Source organism: Labeo rohita, chromosome 4, assembly GCF_022985175.1.
Source record: "Labeo rohita strain BAU-BD-2019 chromosome 4, IGBB_LRoh.1.0, whole genome shotgun sequence".
NCBI lineage: Eukaryota > Metazoa > Chordata > Actinopteri > Cypriniformes > Cyprinidae > Labeo > Labeo rohita.
The window spans coordinates 40,818,465-40,837,564 of NC_066872.1; the positions used below are offsets into that span (position 1 = coordinate 40,818,465).

General features: G+C 37.2%; 2 protein-coding genes across 2 annotated transcripts; one reads left to right on the forward strand and one right to left on the reverse strand.

Annotated features, from left to right (window-relative positions):
- Window positions 1–1,907: 1,907 nt before the first annotated feature.
- On the reverse strand, window positions 1,908–7,426 carry optn (optineurin). The gene is made up of 14 exons (XM_051108224.1): window positions 7,266–7,426; window positions 6,550–6,695; window positions 6,288–6,481; window positions 6,063–6,209; window positions 5,922–5,986; window positions 5,651–5,761; window positions 4,971–5,049; window positions 4,667–4,782; window positions 4,026–4,175; window positions 3,813–3,897; window positions 3,159–3,314; window positions 2,931–3,073; window positions 2,770–2,855; window positions 1,908–2,694 (listed from the first exon to the last, which is right to left on the reverse strand). The coding sequence occupies exons 2-14, from the start codon at window positions 6,680–6,682 to the stop codon at window positions 2,588–2,590; spliced, it is 1,572 nt and encodes a 523-aa protein (XP_050964181.1). The 5' UTR covers window positions 6,683–6,695; window positions 7,266–7,426; the 3' UTR covers window positions 1,908–2,587.
- A 3,334-nt stretch (window positions 7,427–10,760) lies between these two features.
- On the forward strand, window positions 10,761–18,878 carry ccdc3a (coiled-coil domain containing 3a). Its single transcript, XM_051108225.1, has 3 exons — window positions 10,761–11,504; window positions 13,241–13,415; window positions 18,282–18,878. Exons 1-3 carry the CDS (start codon window positions 11,137–11,139, stop codon window positions 18,567–18,569), a joined length of 831 nt encoding a protein of 276 aa, XP_050964182.1. The 5' UTR covers window positions 10,761–11,136; the 3' UTR covers window positions 18,570–18,878.
- The last annotated feature ends 222 nt before the right edge of the window (window positions 18,879–19,100 follow it).

The following is a 19,100-nucleotide window of genomic DNA, read 5'->3' on the forward strand; positions in this document are numbered from 1 at the left end:
GATGCAAAACTAATGCAATACTAGAATTTGCAAAGTTAAGGCATGACCATTGGACAGAGAAATGCTCGTTGGGTCAGCACGGTGAGAAAAAAAAAAACGGTGGAGAAGAAAAGACACGTTAACTGCAAAAGAATTAAGAATTGAAGTAAAGAATTAGCTGTGAAACCATCAGGAACCATTTAGTCTCCAGCGCCACCATTTTCCAGAGCTGCAACCTACCTGGATTCTTCAGAAGTTCAATGTGTCAGGTTCTCAGAGACTTTGCTTGAGAAAAAAACCTAAAAAATGACCCTCACTTAATAAGAATAACATTCTGAAGTGTTAAGAAATACATGAAGACAGTTTTTTTTTATAGGCTTTATACACAGATAAGTTGAGAGTGACTCTTGAAGGACCAGCACCACATCCTCTTGTACTTCTGATTCAAGAATTTGTCTTCCAGAATCTAGCAGTACATTTTGGGAGTTCATGTTTAGTCTCCTATCCTGAAAAGTCTGACTTGCAGAGATGGACCAAAATGAACTCCCAAAACTTACTGCCAGATTTTGGAAGATAAATTCTTGAAAGAGTGGTATAAGAGGATTTGATGCTGGTCCTTCAAGAGTCACTCTCAACTTATCTGTCCATAAAGCCTATAGAAAACAGTCTTCATGTATTTTACACCACTTCAGCATGTTATTCTCTTTAAACGAGGGTCATTTTTTAGGATTTTTCACCCAAGAAAAGTCTCTGAGAACCTGACACATTGCACTTCTGAAGACTCCAGGTAGGTTGCAGCTCTGGAAAATGGTGGCGCTGGAGACTAAATGGTTCCTGATGGTTTCACAGCTAATTCTTTACTTTAATTCCTAATTCTTTTGCAGTTAACCTGTCTTTTCTTCTCCACTGTTTTTTTTCTCACCGTGCTGACCCAACGAGCATTTCTCTGTCCAATGGTCATGCCTTAACTTTGCAAATTCTAGTATTGCATTAGTATTGCATCCTTCTCATGGGCATTTAATAATTTTTGACTTTTCAGTCTGGGTTAAATCTCTTTTTTGGCTTATTTATATGTAAAAGAAAACGTGCCTAATAATTATGCACACCTGAATATAAGGAGTTTTTCACTTCTAGCCTTCATGGACAAATATATATCACGTATAAATGATTAAATACAAAATTAATAGTAGTTATTAAGATTGAGTTGTTTTGGAATTGGTAAAATGTGCTTCGTAAAAAAAATATGACCAGAATACTAGTGTGCCTAATAATTATGCACAGTGTATATATAGGTGATTTGGGATCAGTGTTTTATGTCCTAACAAATGTTTTTTTTTAAATGCAGGGTGAAATCTTATTTGAGGTGCCATATTACCCATGTAGTTATATGGTATTTATCTGTGATATATGGTGAATTTACCTCTCCTTGGCGCGCGTCGGTGTAAGTGAACGGACGGTTCATTTGAGTCGAATCATTTGATTCACTCACTGTTCGGACCGCAACGGTTAACAGCTGGCGGGAGGTGACGCTTAATCAGTGAAAAACAACTTTAATTTCGTTTTTTCTTAACATAAAGCTATCGTATGACTTGCTAATAACATGAAGATAACGAACGACTCGTATTAGATCACTTTTGTGATACTTTTCTGTTGAATTTTTGTTATTGTGGAGCGTAAAAGCGCCCAATCATATATTGACTCTAATTGAATTGACGAAACTGACAATTACGTGCTTCAAAACTTTAATTTTGTCTTCCACCGAGAAAATCATCTAGATTTCGACATGATCAAGGTGAGTAAATGACGACAAAGTTTATTTATTTCAGTGAACTAGTCCTTTAATATGCATTTGAAGATTTTGCTACATACTGCAGAGTTATTTAATTTACCCATAACCTCAAAAGCACATTACAGATAGAGCTCATGTGTTGAAAACAATATCTTTATGAACTCAATAAACGTATTTATTAGATTTAGGCAGGTATTAACATAGAGACACGGTTATATATTTAGAGTAGCTTGTCCCAACTTCAACTAACCTTGCTTATCAAACATCATAAAGTGCTTTAACAGTTAACAGATCCAACAAACTAAAATAAGCTAATTTACTCTTTATCTGTTGGTTTCTGTCTGTATAATGGGCATTGAGAATATAATGAAAATATAACTGAGATTACAAGTCTTCAAAATATATAATCTCTCAGAAACAAAAAAATATTTTTGCTACCCATAACAAAATTCACCCCCAACAGATTAATCGTAATCGTATGTCACACTGATTGCCCACCTGCAACATAATATTTTTTTTCTTAATAGCTGACCGTGATAAATAGTCTTAAAGCAGCTTAAATTAATGTTACTATAAAGGGTGAATTTAGAAATCCAAACAGTCAGAACCAAAGCTACACATTAAATTCTAATGCTCACCCTTGAACAATAGCATCTGTTTGTTTGAAACCATCCACATTGATAATGTACAGTATTGTAAGGATGCTAGGTTTATACAACTGTGTTATTGAAGCGTTATGTTTCAGGCTGCTTGAAGGTAAAGCTATCAAACCACTAGTTCACATATGGGGGAATCTGTTATGGTTAATAGGCCACAGGCTCAGATGATGCAATCCATGATGTGGATCTGCAGGGAATCCAGATCGGGTAGGACTTCCCCACATTTGGGACAAGCATGTTCTGGAATATTCTGCGGCTGCCAGTCACCTGTTGATGAAAGAGGTCTATGTAAATAAGCGGTTACAAGCAAGGTGCTTTTTTAAGGTAAGGTACTACCTCTACCTCCTTGCAGGTGATGTGGAGACGCTGGCCCTTGTGGATTGGCCCCGCGGGACACATGTCTCCTTTGCATCTCACTCATGGAATGCCTGTGGCATAAAAAAATATTTCAATATCATAGAGATCATATGTGAGCGGGCAAGTGTTTGAAGTTAGTGACCGACCTGCCAAGCGACTCCATCTCCTCCTGAAGTTGTGTGTTTTGCTTCTTCACATACTCCAGCTGAGTGGCCAAACGCTCTTTCTCCTCATGAATCTTCTCCCTAGCAGCCCGTTCTGCGTAGAAATCCGAGGAATATATCTCTGCCTGTTTGTGTGCACAAAAAACACATAATAATAAATAATGATGCAGATCACAAGCAACACCCAGCAAGCCATACAATTGTTCGTACCTGAGCCTGGAAAACAGAGATGGTTTCTAGTTCCTTTTCCTTATTGAAGATTTCCATCTTCATCTCGTCGATCTTCTTCTGTTTGTCTGCCAGCGCCTTTTCAGCCGCATCAAACCTGGTTTGGAGGTCATCGTACTCTTCCCTTGATACACTACCCTAATCACGCACATACACAATGAGATACATGAGAATGAACCACCAACATATTTCGAATGCAAAATGAACTGCCTTAAATCAAACTGTACTTAAATCAAGAAATTAGCACTGTGAATTGATTAAAAAAAAAGAACTAATTAGCACATCGCAGAGCTAGACAAGATGAGCATTTAGGGTTAAAAAGTATATAAATAGTAATTTAAAAAACTCATGGGCACCACATAAGACCACTATATGGAGAACATTCCTGAAATGTTTTCCTCAAGAAAATAAATCCCAGTCTCAGCCCAATCTGGTACCAAGTACTGGTACTTAGGTAGAAACCTATACATAGGAGCCTGATAAAAATGCTTATTCTGAAGAAAAACGTCAGATGGACTTAGAGGCTTTTGCATCTGAACTCTGCATTTGTAGTTCACAGTTGCACCACAGTGTCTGGCCGAATACAAAAAAATAAATACAAGCCTGAAGTTTTCTAAAGTAAATGGGAATTTGTACCTCTCTCTTCTTTTTTTCCTCTTGGAGCTCATTGTAGTCTTCAAACAGCTTGGTGTAGGCATCTTTCAGCTGGTTCAGGTTGTTCCTGTGATTATTATGAAAACATCATAAACACAATGTGCAACCTCAATTTGCTAAGTACACTTCCCTCATGCAACTATTATAAAAACATAAGTGTTTGCAGGCATCAGATGGGGGTAACGTTGCACTCACTTCTCATCCTGAGTTTTCTTCTGTTCCAGTTTAATAGCAGCCTGAAGGCTTTCCAACTGAACCCTCAGAGTGTCGTTCTCGGCCTGGACCTTCTGTTTCTCTCCGAGCTGAGTTTTCAGAGTACCTAGATCCTGCTCCAGATCCCTACACCTGCAGAGAGAACAGAAGATGTAGAGCTGACGTAGAAAAACATTGTAGAGCTTGTAGACCTTCATATAAATACAAACGACTGGCACCATTATGTTGTTAAAATAGTCATTGTGTTGTTGCATATAACAACAGAATTTCGTCAAACTTTAGGTGACCTTATATATTGAAACTAGATTTGCATTTCCAGAAGAACAAATAAAAAATCATCTAAAAGCTGAATAAATAAGCTTTGTTAGGAAAGGACAATATTTGGTAGGACAATAAATGAAGTTCTTAGCAATGCATATTACTAATCAAAAATTACATTTTGATACTTTTACGGTAGGAAATTTACAAAATATCTTGATGGAACAATAATGTTGACCCATACAATGTACTTTTGGCTATTGCTACAAATATGCCTGTGCTACTTAAAACTGGTTTTGTGGTCCCGAAATCACATATATGTTATATTTATGATGTTTTGATCAAAAAAGCTGTTGGTGACTGACCTGTCCTGCAGGTTTTTTTTCATGTTCTCAGCCTCGTCCAGTTTGATCTGAGCCTGTTTCAATTCATTGCAGAGCTTCAGCAACTGATCCTCCAAATTTTTCACCTCAGCGCTTGCCTGGTGAAAACAAACATAGGAAAAAATGTTGCCTCCTCATACAAAATGTACATACAACGTTGCCACACTACCAACAATTTTCTTTCACTTTCTTTCAGACTGTCCTTAAAGACCACAGTCACATGGATGTTTTTTTATAGCATCAAACAATGCTAGACGGATGGCTATAAAAGTCTGATTATCCCTACATTGATTTCAGTTGGACAGGGGAGAGACGTCTGTGCGCTGCTATCAGCGCGTTCCAGTCTGTTCTCCAACTCAGCAATTCTGTAAATACACGCATATGCACATATAATAACTAAAGTTCAAACACCTTAAAGTATTAGTTCACTTAACAATAATGAAATAATCCTGATAATTTACTCATCCCTATGTCGTCCAAGATGTTCATGTCTTTCTTTCTTCAGTCGATTTTTCTTCATATAGTGGACTTCAATGGTGGCTAATGAGTTGAAGGTCCAAATTGCAGTTTCTCTGCAGCCTTAAAGGGCTCTACGTGATCCCAGCCAAGGAATAATGGTCTTTTCTAGCAAAATGATTGGTCATTTTTTAAAAAAAAATTAAAATTTCTATGTTTAAACCACAAATGCTTATTAAAGACCCTTATTCCTTGGCTAGAGCCCTTTGAAGCTGCATTGAAATTGCAGTTTGGACCTTCAACCCATTAGCCACCATTGAAGCCCGCTATGTGGAGAAAAATCCTGGAATGTTTTCCCCAAAAACCTTCATTACTTTTCAACTGAAGAAAGTAAGACATGAGCATCTCGGATGACATGGGGGTAAGTAAATTATCAGGAAATTTTTATTCTGGAAGTGAACAAATCCTTTAAGTTCTGTCTCTGAGTGGCTATGCGAAATTGCGTCCTACCTCTCACGTGCCTCCTGGAGCGTTACCTGCAGCCTCTCCTTCTCATCAGTCTCTACTCTGAGGGAGCGAAGCAGCTGCCTCACCGTCTGTTCCTCCGACTCAGCTTTTGGCCTGCGTACACATATATTTGCTTAGTTGTCAAAATGAGGACCTTTTATACGCTTCTATTATACATCCTAACTTTAACCCATAAAGAAAAGTTGAATTTAGTGAATCAGGAGCATTTCAGTGGAAATCTGCTGAACTTCATGCCTAATTCTGCAGTGCTTACATGACGAAAGCAGACAGTTCCTTTGGTGTACTGGGCAAATCTCTGGTCACTTTTAACTCATCTTCCTGTGGAAGAAAGCACATATATTGACAAACCGAGCAACATAGTGTCGCTTTATTGTGTTTGCGTGTGCATACTTACAGCTATTCTAATCTCAATGAAGGAGTCTCTAGGTGAACCTTGGCCCATTTTGAGCTGGAGTTCAGAGTTTAATGCTACCAGATCATTCTTCTCAGCCTGAAGACGAGCAATCTGACCCCTCAGCGCCTCCAGTTCGGTGTGTAAACACTACGGCAGATATTTAAGTCATATACTTGATCATATACTGTTTTACAGTATGATTTTCCAGTTTCTATCTTGTCTCACCTCAGCTCCACTTTTTTCCAGCTCTTCCACTCGTTTCTTCAACGCCTCGTTCTCCACATCCATAGCGTTCAGTCTGGTTTTGGCCTCTTCTAGACGTTGCTCCAGGAAGTCTCTTTCCTCCTTTTGCTTTTCCTTCCATGCCGACAGACCCTCAAATCTCTCCTTCATGGACAGGTTGGTTTGTTTCAGGGCTTCTGTAGGAAAGGACATCGGTGAGTGTTTATGTACTGTGATTATGACTTAAAGTGAAATGAAATCTCACCCTTCAGTTCTCTGTTCTCTTTGATCAGGGTGTTCATTTGCTGAAGGGTTTCCTCTAAACTTCCCAGATTCCCCGGGCCGGCCCGGCCGGGGTGATTAATGTCCCCGTTCATCATGGATGAACCAGATGCCATGTTTCTGGAGTCTCTGAAATTTTTAAATACCACAACATGACTCTTAGTTCAAGAATGGTATATGCTCAAATATGCAATTTTCAGCACAGAATGAAAAGTGAAACTTAAACTGAACCAAAAAAAATGTATGTGCTAATGCTAGTATGTTCAAAATGCAACTAATTGACAGTTGCATCATTTGATCCAAATCACTAAACCTGAACGATTTGTTGAATCGATATGATAAGATCAATTTAAACCCAGACTCTGGTGGCAACAATTTAATAGATTGGAAGATTGTAGGTAAGTAAAACTAGTCCTTGAACCTCCAATTGTAGGAACCTGAAAAACACGCATGTATAAGTGGCAATCATTGATTTACTGTAGTTTCATCATGTAATTGGAAGCCCACCCGGGACGTTTCACAATACATGTCACGAGAAAACGAAAGTTAACTAGGACATTTGCGGTAGAAATTAACAAACACTCGTTAAACTACGCCCTAATGTGTTACACAAGTGCGCAACACGTTAATATAACTGGAGACACTTTTTAAACATATAACATTTTAACTCGCTACGTTTAAGAGCATTGCAATACTCACCAGGCTATTACTTCGTGTGTACACCAACTTGTTTGGGTTAATGCTGCGTTTCCTGATCCAGACGTCAGCGCAGCACGTTGATCTCACAGATCTGTGAGGTAGAAGGATTGGTCTATTTACAGTAGGCGAATGTCTATCCAATGTCATATGGCTCTAGTCTGTGAAGCTGCTTCCCATGCCTAGCACTGAATCAGCTGACGGTGATGTCACGACGCGGCCCGGGATTTCCCTGCGCCTGTCCTACTGAAGTCATCCCGCATGACGCACCCAGAACTGGGGCAAACGGAGGGGCTTTTCGGCCCGGCACACCTAGTATGATTTTAGCGTGTAGCAGTCATACTTTCCTATTTGTATGATGGGGAAATCTCGTGGGCGAAGAATCAGATTTGCGCTTTCCTATCGTATGGTAAATTTAGTTTATTTATGGGTCTGACATAAAATGCTTACATATAGCAATATCATCAACAATAATTAATCGATATCGTTATAATAAAATGCTGAGGTACCTATAATGTAATGATTTTGGTGATGCACTAGATGGAGCCATTGAGACAGAGCTAAACGCATGGTTTTTTAAAATCGTAATAGTGTATTTTAATGGGGGAATTCTTAAAACAGAATCTCAAACAAGATTTTTAGTTATAAACAGTGTTGGGAAGGTTACTTTGGAAATGTAATAGGTTACAGATTACAAGTTACTTGATTTAAATTGTAATAAGTAGTGTAACTTTTCAATTACTTTATTAATGTAACATTACTTTTAATTACTTTGTGATTACTTTTCTAAATTTCTAATATTTTCAACTGTTAATCATTTTGAAACATTTAAACCAGGCTGAGTTAACTTTACAGTAGCGTTCAACACTGATTACTGTCAGACTTTCAAAATCCTTTATCACTTGAATTAAGATTATAATAAGTAAGGGATAATATGTGACCCTGGACCACAAAACCAGTCATAAGTGTAAATTTTTCAAAATTGAGCTTTATACATCATCTGAAAGCTGAATAAATAAGCTTTCCATCGATGTATGGATTGTTAGGACAGAACAATATTTGGCAGAGATGCCACTATTTCAGTATGTGGAATCTGAGGATGCAAAAAAAAATCTAAATATTGAGAAAATCGCCTTCAAAGTTTTCCAAATTAAGTTCTTTGCAAAGCATATTACTAATCAGAAATTAAGTTTTGATTTATTTACAGTAGGAAAATTACAAAATATCTTCATGGAACATGATCTTTACTTCATTTCCTAATGATTTTTGGCATAAAAGAAAAATCTATAATTTTGACCCATACAATGTATTTTTGGCTATTGCTACAAATATACCCCAGTGACTTAAGACTGGTTTTGTGGTCCAGGGTCACATATACATCTTTATTTTGCGATAACAACTGGCTGAATGTACATTATCTCACTTATTACACAGCTGCTTGATAGATTATTTAGATTTTTGCGTGTCAAAATAATTAGACACGAAACACTGATCTGAGTTGAAATATTTGAACGCAAAGCTTCCATAGAGAAATCAGTTGCTAGCAAACGGCAAGTTCGAACTAGACATTTTAGGGATACAGTGCAGTCATACCACTTTTCTTACACAACATTTCACCACATAAATAATTAACTAGTTTGTTAGTTATCTTATAATCCATTACAGTGTACAAATCTATTACTGCGTTTGTATGAAACAATAGAGCAAGTCCACGATACCAGGATGACAGACTTAAGAAATTGTCCACATAATACTGAATTAAGGTTTAATATTTTATTAGCTAACCAAACACAAAGCTTCCGCCAAGAAAAAAATATCAAGCATACAGCACTGACTTAAGTTGTCCCGAAAGAGTCTGAGCTGTGTAATAATTTAATTTAAAGCACAGCCACCACAAATTTAGACTGTTTTTTTTTTTTTACTTATATTTTGGGGCTTTTTAAGCCTTTTATTGTGATAGGACAGTAGAGAGATGACAGGAAAGAGCTAGGAGGAGAGAGGGGAGCGGGATCAGCAAAGGACCTCGAGACGGGAATCAAACTCAGGTCACCGTGAGCGCAGTTGCGCTATATGTCATAACAAGATCATAACATAAATAACATCATAACAAGAAATACTTTAATAGCTATGATACTGGGTTTGAAATCAAATGTTTGCATAGTTATCGAATAGGCATGTGTCCTGTTCTGTGTCCTAAACTCCTGAATTGGTGCAATTTAAAAGAAGTCAATTAAATCTATAAGTGGGGGTGGGTGTGTGAAAAAAATTCAGATGTAATCCCCTTTGTAATCACTGGCATTTTTCAAAAGTAAATGTAATTTAATTACATATTTTTTTCTCAGTAACTGTAACTAATTACAATTACATTTATTTTGTAATTAAATTACATAATTCTGTTACATGTAACTAGTTACTCCCCAACACTGGTTATAAAGATAGTTCTAAGAGAAATTACAATCTGGTAACCTTAGAATTAAGGACAGACTCAACTGTCATTTCCATCTATAAAAATAAAAGTCCACTAAATGCAAATTTTATACTTTTCAAATATCAAAATGCTAGTTTTAACACATTACTAGCATGACATAAAAGGATAATGATCAAGAGCAAAAAATAAACAGATAATACAAAAAAAAAAAAAAACAGATACACTACTAGTCAAAAGTTTTTGAACAGTAAGTTTTTTAAAATGTTTTTATAAATAGATCTCTCCTGCTCCCTAAGCCTACATTCATTTGATCCGAAGTACAGCAAAAATGGTAAAATATTTGTACTATTTAAATAACTTCTATTTGAATATATTTAAAATATATAATTTATTCATGTGATTTCAAAGCTGAATTTTTAACAACTTTACTCCAGTCACATGATCCTTCAAAAATTCTGATTTGCTGCTCAAAAAACTTTTTTTTATTTTTTAACTATTTTTTATTATGTTGAAAACAGCTTGGTAGATTTTTTTTCAGGTTTCTTTGATGAACAGAAAGTTCAGAAGAAGCATTTATCTGATCTAAAAATCTTTTGTAACATTATAAATGTCTTTATCATCACTTTTGATCAATTTAAAGCATCCTTGCTAAATAAAAGTATTCATTTCTATAATTTCTTTAAAAAAAAAAACATTTATTCTTAAGCTTATGGTTTAGTGTATAATGTTACAAAAGCTTTTCATTTCAAATAAATGCTGATCTTTGGATCTTTCTATTCATCAAAGAATCCTGGAAAAAAATACTGAATTGGTTTAAATATTGATGATGATGATGATGACGATGACGATAATGGATCAAATGGATGCAGGCTTGGTGAACAGAAGAGAATTCTTTAAAAAAAAAAAAAAAAAACATTAAAAATCTTGACTGATAAATAAATATTATAGAAACTGCATCCCAGTTAAAGAAGACAAGTTTTTTCAGGCACCTAGCTGATTATGAACTACTTCATATTATTTATTAAAACAAACTTTTCCATGACTCAGAAGTAAAGAGCCCATGTACTTATTTTCATTAAAAGTACTTTAGTAGTAAGTACATTTCCGTGAACAGTGATCTGATCTGTTTTCTGCCTGTATAATCAATAAAGACAGAAAATGAGTCTAAATGCCGTCCAGGAATGCAGTAGTGAGGCTGCTGGACGCAGGACGCAAGGCGTCTATTGGCTGTTTAAACTCCAGCGCGTCCGATTGGCCTGATACGAACTTTAGGAGTGATGGATCGAGGAGGAGCAGGACGTGGGAACTCCACAGCAGTCTGAACAGGTCGGGACTATGTGAACTGACCCCGGGCCGCTGCATGGGTGCTTTCACTTGCATCGCCTATTCACTGACTGCGTGAACGAGCACTTTTTACGCGTGGGTTTATTTACTGGCACGGGAAGCATGCACCTTGCGCTTCTGCTGACGCTCTGTTTCGGGTTCGCGTTTGCGTGTCAGCTGCCCAGCGAGTGGCGACCCCTGAGCGAGGGTTGTCGAGCTGAACTCGCCGAGATTATCGTGTACGCCAAGGTGCTGGCCATCCACGAGGAGCCGTACGCGTCCAGCCTTTACAATTACCTGCCGTACCAGAAGCACGAACGCGCGGAGGACGCGCTGCTGTACGCGGCGGAGGTGGAGTTGCTATGCGACCAGGCGTGGGGCAGCATGCTGGAGGTACCTGCGGGGTCGCGTCTCAACCTCACGGGACTCGGGTACTTTAGCTGTCAGTCACACACGGTGATGGAAAACAACTCCTACATATTCTTCCTCAGGTGGGTTCACGTCTATATAAAAACCAAGAAGCAGTTCTTATTCTAGCCTTCATTTGAGGGGAAACGAACAAGTTCCATGATGTAAGATTCTGTTATAGGTTTATGTATTTTGGCACTATTATTAAACACAGTGCCGCTACTGAATGACTTCTATGAACCATTCCTTAATAGTGAGTGCAAGTGGTGAAGTCCTATTCCCAAAACGAATGACTCTTATGAGCTAGTTCTTTGGTGAATCAGAAACATACAACGCAGCCAGTGTAGTCGAAACGAATGACTCTTTTGAGTCGGTTCTTTAGTGAATCGGAAACATACAACGCAGCCAGTGCAGTCGAAACGAATGACTCTTTTGAGTCGGTTCTTTAGTGAATCGGAGACATACAACACAGCCAGTGCAGTCGAAACGAATGACTCTTTTGAGTCGGTTCTTTAGTGAATCGGAGACATACAACGCAGCCAGTGCAGTCGAAACGAATGACTCTTTTGAGTCGGTTCTTTAGTGAATCGGAGACATACAACGCAGCCAGTGTTGTCGAAATGAATGACTCTTATGAGTCGGTTGTTTTAGTGAATAAAAACATTCAATGCAACTCTAATGAGCCAGTTCTTTTAGTGAATCAAAACATTCATTGCAACCAGATAAGTCCAATTTCCAAACAAATGACTCTTAGGAGTCGGTTCTTTTTAGAGATTGAAAACATTCAGTGTGACTCTTATGAGCCGGTTCTTTTAGTAAATAATAAACGTATAACACAACCAGTGTAGTCGAAGCGAATGACTGTTACGAGTCGGTTCTTTTAGTGAATCAAATCATTCAATGCCCCTAGATAAGTCCAGATTTCCAAACTAATAAATGTTATGAGTTTGCTCTTTTAGTGAATTTAAAACATACAACACGACCAGTGTAGTCAAAACGAACGACTCTTTTGAGTCCGTTTTTTTTTAGTGAATGAAAACTTTCAGTGCGACTCTTATGAGCCAGTTCTTTTAGTGAATCTAATCATTCAGTGCCCGTAGATAAGTCCAGATTTCCAAACTAGTAAATGTTATAAGTTTGCTCTTTTAGTGAATTTAAGAGTCTCTTTTGAGTCAGTTCTTTTTAGTGAATGAAAACATTCAGTGCAACTCTTATGAGCCAGTTCTTTTAGTGAATCTAATCATTCATTGTGCCCAGATTAGTCCAGATTTCCAAACTAATAAATGTTATGAGTGTGCTCTTTTAGTGAATTTAAAACATACAATGCGACCAGTGTGGTTGAAACGAATGACTCTTATGAGTAATCTCTTTTTAGTGAATGAATTATTCAGTTTGACTCTTACGAGTCGATTCTTTTACAGAAACATACAGCAGGACCAATGTATTCCGATTCACGAACAAATGACTCAGATTCCACTTAAGAACATAAAAAAAGAATCATTCTACTCACATACAGAACCAAAAACTTGAAATGGACTGTTAAAGTGACTTTTGATTTGTTAGATTAATTTAAAACATTAAAATTATGTATGAGTAGTTTACCTATCTTTAAATAAAAAAAAACTAAAGACTCAAACGATGCATGTGCATTTATTTTCAAGAACTGATGCTCTTTAATAAAACAACAGTTGGATATATTTTTATTTTCAGAATGTTGTAGTATTATTAAAATGAGATTTTTGAAAAAAAAAAAAAAGTCATCAAGTCAATGAGACATCCTCGTAAGTATACTCATAACAAACGTGCATGTCTCTTACAGGATGGATGAAAACTACAACATCCTCCCTCATGGAGTCAACTTCCAGGATGCCATATTCCCTGACACGCTAGAGAACAGACGACTGTTTTCCAGCCTCTTCCAGTTCTCAAACTGCTCTGGTGGACAGACGATGCACAACTTTAATAGTGACTGGGAGAGCCAGGAAGACAGCAGGGTACGACACCAATAAACACACACACAGATGGGCTCAATATGCACTATAGAGTGGCAGACATAAATGAAAACCATATATCTTGTCAAGACAAGAGAATTGAAAGGCATAAATCTGTGAAAGGTGAACATAAGTATGTGTAGGTGTTTGTGCAAACTTGTTTGCATCATTGCAGCCAGACGTTCAGAGCGTGTTTAGTGTTTCAAAACGACTCGGTTGTAAATTCAAAAGCCTCGTAAATGGCTTTTTACGAAGACAGGAGTGTCTGCATGCATAACTGCATTATTTTTACCTGTGCTTTAACAGTAAAACACCAGCCAATTTCCATTCAACTAGCATCTGGAGAAAAAAGGTGCGAGTAACACAGGAAGTGAGAATAATATGAAAGTAACATGTTCAGGTTCTCATGGGTAAATGGAGCTCCTCACACTTAGACACACAAGTCCCTTTCTTTGGTGGTCTTTGTATTGACGACTGTGACTGTTCATCACGGTAGGAGGCTGAGGTAATTCAAGAGTTCATTCGGCTCGATAGAGGCCGGATTAAAGACCTCCCAGCTAGAGTTGCTCTACCTTACGCACATACACTCACACACTCACAGACAGCCTGTCCCACCTAAACACACGCATCTGCCACTGAAAATAAAGCTGAGATAGAAAGAAGATGGACATGTGGACATCCTCTTGGGGAAACGGCGGTGGGTTTTGAAAGGAAAATAAATCATGCGTTTGATGTGGACGGTTCGAGGCAGAATGGGAGGAATGTCAGGGGTCCTCAGAGGTTATAGCAGGGGTTTTGAAAGATGTGAGGATGTAACACACACACACAGTATCAAGTGGAGGCAGATATGTTTGCCTTGATGAGATTAGCCTGCTGTACATTCAGACACATCAAACAAAAAGCCGCTCATTAGACGGACTGCGGTCTGCTGTGGGAGGGGAGGGGTTTATTATAAGACAAACACAATGAGATGCCTGAACGTGCAGACTAATAGCCACTTCAACTAACCGAAACAGTCATCAGCCGGGGGCGTTTCAGATTTATTGAGCGTAATATACCAACAGAGAAAAGTTTAGGGAGTGAACGAGCGGGAATCTTCCTTTCCGTCTAGACAAAAAAACAAACAAAAAAAAAAAAGTAAAATGTTTTTTTTAGGTTTTAAAATATTAAAACAGTAGATATACTGTTCAAAATAAAGACAAAAATTATCTGGATACCTTCAGTTTGTTAAATTTGAACAAAATCATCTTCATCCACTAAAATTAACATGGAACCAGCTGCATATAAAACAATAGTAAAAGTTGCAAAGAAAATTTGATATCTTGTTATCTAACAGAGTTTTATTCATACATTTAAAGAGAAAGATTTAAATGTTCTGTTACATTTTATTACACTATTATTTTGTAACATTATACACTATACCATTTAAAAGCTTGGAGTCAATATAATTTTAATGATAGAAATGAATAATTTTATTTAGCAAGGATGCTTTAAATTGATTAAAAGTGATGATAAACACATTTATAATGTTACAAAGATTTCTATTTCAGATAAATGCTGTTCTTCTGAACTTTCTATTCATCAAAGAAGCCTAAAAAAAATCTACTCAGCTGTTTTCAACATAATAATAATGTTTTTGAGTAGCAAATCCAAATATTAGAATAATGTCTGAAGAATCATGTGATTGGAGTAATGTTGCTAACAATTCAGCTTTGAAATCACAGGAATAAATTATATTTTAAAATATATTCAAATAGAAACAGTTATTTTAAATAGTAAAAATATTTCAAAATTATACAGTTTTTGCTGTACTTTGGATCAAATAAATGCAAAAATGTAATGTTTAAAAATCTTACTCTCCAAAAACGTATGACTGGTAGTGTATATTGAACAATTAATATAATATTTTAATAATATTATATTGAATAAGTCTTCTATACCAACCAAAATAAAGTAATATTGTGAAAAACGTTTTAAAATTTCTGTTTAAATATATATTTTAAAATGTATTCCTGTGATGGCAAAGCTGAATTTTTAGCAGCCATTACTTCAGTCTTTAATGTCACACGACTTTTACAATAGTCAAAGTCATTTTAATCAATTTAATTTAATAAAATGCATTTAATGCATTTTTGCTGAACAAAAGTGTTAATTTAATTTGTGAGTATTAGTTTAAATAAAATTGTACTGCCCCCAGACTTTTGAACAGAAGAGTAGATGCAATTAAGAAAAAACATGTATTCAGAATTTGAGTTATTGAAAGCAGTTATAGAAAACTTGAATGCATCAAAAGCTGTCAGAGGTGTTTTTGTGTGTTTTTCATGTCTAGGTAGAGACCGGAATTCCTCGAACAGGTGTCCGTTACGCTAAACAGATGTGACAGTCGATCTGTCTAGATGCAAACAAAGGGACATTCGGGTTCGAAATATCAAATTATGCTCTGTTAACATCATCTTTGCTCAACCCTGAACATTTCTTTAAAAACACTGTTACATTCATTCAGGTATTACAGATCAGAAAAGACACACAGTGACACTCGACTAATCCCATCTGCACAGAGAGACAGACAGATGCAGAGACAGAAGATAAAGATAATGACGGTGTGTGTGCGCTGCAGGAACAGGTGGGGGTGATTATCAGGCCCGGGAACCTCTGAGAGATAATGAGAGCTCTTTTACACAGGAGCTTTCCTGTGGGAAAAGGATTGTTTGAGGCCGCCTGAGGGACTTTGGGCTCTTGTGACTGTAGCCGGCACCGTGTCTGTTAGTTATGTCACCCCCTGCTTCCCGTACCATCCATCTCAAACACCCATTATGCTTATTAAACACTAATCAGATTCACATAAATGCACACTGTCTGTCTGTCTGTCTGTCTATCTATCGTTCTACCCAAACTCTCTTCTTCAGTCTCATCTTTCATTATCTTCTGTTCTGAAAAACACTCATCTATTGTTATGCATGACTCACTGACCACCACATCTGGGCCTAGTTTGGGTTTGAAAGCAAAGCAGGCTATGTTTGGCTCTTGCAGTTTTAAATACGCATCAGCCACATTAAGAATTATTATTATTGCATCAAATAGCGTTGCCAAATTGCTGTTTACATAGTTTTACAACCAAACAAACGGCCATCAGGTCTTGTTAATGAGCAGGGATGTTTATTCCAGCATGTGTGTGTTGTTTTAGGTGTGCTGGTGTCCAGCTGTTTGTCTGTTCTGGGTGTCGTTTGGAGAGTGCTGTTGTTGTTACAGCAGTGGGTGTTTTGTTTGGACAGTAGGACACAACAACAGTCATTCTCATCACGTCTTTTTTACAGTATGCATGTTTTTCTGTCCAAGGATAGTGTTTAAAAAGCTGTGCAAACATTGTTCAAAAATGTTGCGTCTATTATGTTTTTATAGTTTTTTTAAAAGAAATTAATACTTTTATTCAGTAAGGATGCATTCAACTGATTAAAAGTGATAGCAAAGACATATATTACAAAAGTTTTCTGTTTAAAATAAATGCTGTTATTTTGAACGTTCCATTCATTAAAGAATTCTGAAACAGTATCACAGTATCACTGTTTAGTTTTTTTGGGCGGACTATCCCTTTAAATCTTAAAATCATCGTAAACATTCCGTTTGACGGAATGTTCACACATTCAAAATATAACTGACAGTGATGATGTCATAGAAACATTCACTGAATTTTGATTCCAAAAGTAACATTTGAAAAGTGTTACAATATTCAGCATTTAAAAAGTAACAGACTAACAAACTTCAAACTTTTGAATGTAACATAATACATAAAGTTGAAGTGAAAAGTTTACATACACCTTGCAGAATCTTTTTTTTGTTTGTTTCGTTTAGTGATAGTTGTTTATGAGTCCATTGTTTGTCCGGAACAGTTAAACTGCCTGCTGTTTTTTTTTAAAAAATCCTTTAGGTTCCACAAATTCATTTGGTTTTCCAGCATTTTTGTGTATTTGAACACTTTCCAACAATGACTGTATGATTTTAAGATCCATCTTTTTACACTGAGGACAACTGAGGGACTCATATGCAACTGTTACAGAAGGTTCAAACACAAACTGATGCTCCAGAAGGAAAAATGATGCATTAAGAGCCAGGGGGTGAATTCTTGAATTTGAAGATCAGGGTATATTTAACTTATTTTGTCTTCAGGGAAACATGTAAGTATCATCTGTAGCTTCTTAAATGAAAGACAAAATGATATTTAGGCAAAATAAACCCCTGAAGGGAAACTCATGAACAGCTATCAATTAAAAAACACAGCTGTGGATCATTCAGGTAACAAAACAGTATTAAAAAACAAGTCTATGTAAACTGTTGAACGGGGTCATTTTTATAAATTCAGCGAACAGACTAAAACGTATTATTGAACGCCACAGCTTCTGTGCTTCTGTCTGTCATTTTTCTCCATAACTTTTTGTGCAGTTAGCTCATGTGTTGACTTCTGACTTCATGTAACACTCAGATTTGGCCCTTTACAATAGGGATTTAGACCTTTCCGCTGTTCAGGGAGAACATGCGGCCTCCCGTTGCTCAAACACACACAGACACGGCCATGCAATCACACACTCTCCACATGTGCACACACACACAGCATGCCTCGGCTTGTGTCTACCATGGGCATGACAGCGGGTCACTTTTGAACTGCTTCTATCACACACACACACACATGCTGGCATGTGTAGGGGCCCAGTAAAGAAAGGCAGCGCTCAACAGGAAGTAATAAGGCTGACGGAGGCTGGAAATGATGTCATGTTGAATACGCTGACCTTCATTCCACAGTGTCAGGTCGTCAATGCATGACCAGATCTCTGATTATAATGTACACGAGTGACCGTCTATCTTTTTATCTTTCAGCTGCTGTGCTCCTCCGTGCAGAAGGTGTTGTTTGAGGAGGAGGAGCGGGTCGGACAGCTCGAGGAGCGCGTGGCTGAGCTGGAGAGGAAGAACGAACAGTTAAAAGAGCGAGTGGGAAAACTAAGGCATTCCTTGAGGAAGGCCCGAAAAGTGTCTCGTCGTGCGGAGCGGGAGCGGCAGGAGCTGCAAGAGCGCCTGAAGACGGCAGAGGGACATGTAGGACATCACCTCAATGCCATTTCACCCCAACACAGCACTCCACGCCACAGATACACACACGGACTGTGAGCTCAAACACACACACACACCTTTACATGGACTCAAAAAGACTGCAGGGCAGTCTTCAAATCTCATACATTTGCTTTTTTTGTTTTTTCCACAGTTTTTAGTAGTTAATTAAGCTCCAAATGCTTGATGTAAACTTGTTTTGTACATAATTTTAATGTTGATATTGATAACATTCTCTTTATAGAAATTCAAGATTTTATAGTGTAAAAACGGAACACGTAGGGAGCTCTAATCTGACCCTTAAAAATGACTTGTTGGTGTAAGCTGATGTCATATTTTAGACTTTCAGTTTGAATAAACTAATTTTGATGTCACCACATGAAGTGCATTTTAAAACATGTAAGTATGTTTACAGTGTACTTTAAAATCTTAAAGGGATAGTCCATGCAAAATTCTGTCAAAATTTTTCATCAGGTTCCAAACCATTTCTATCTTCTGCTAAACACAAAAGAAGAATATTGATAGCCAAACAGTTATACGATGGAAACAAAAACTGTTTAGTTACCAACATTCTTCAAAATAACTTCTGTT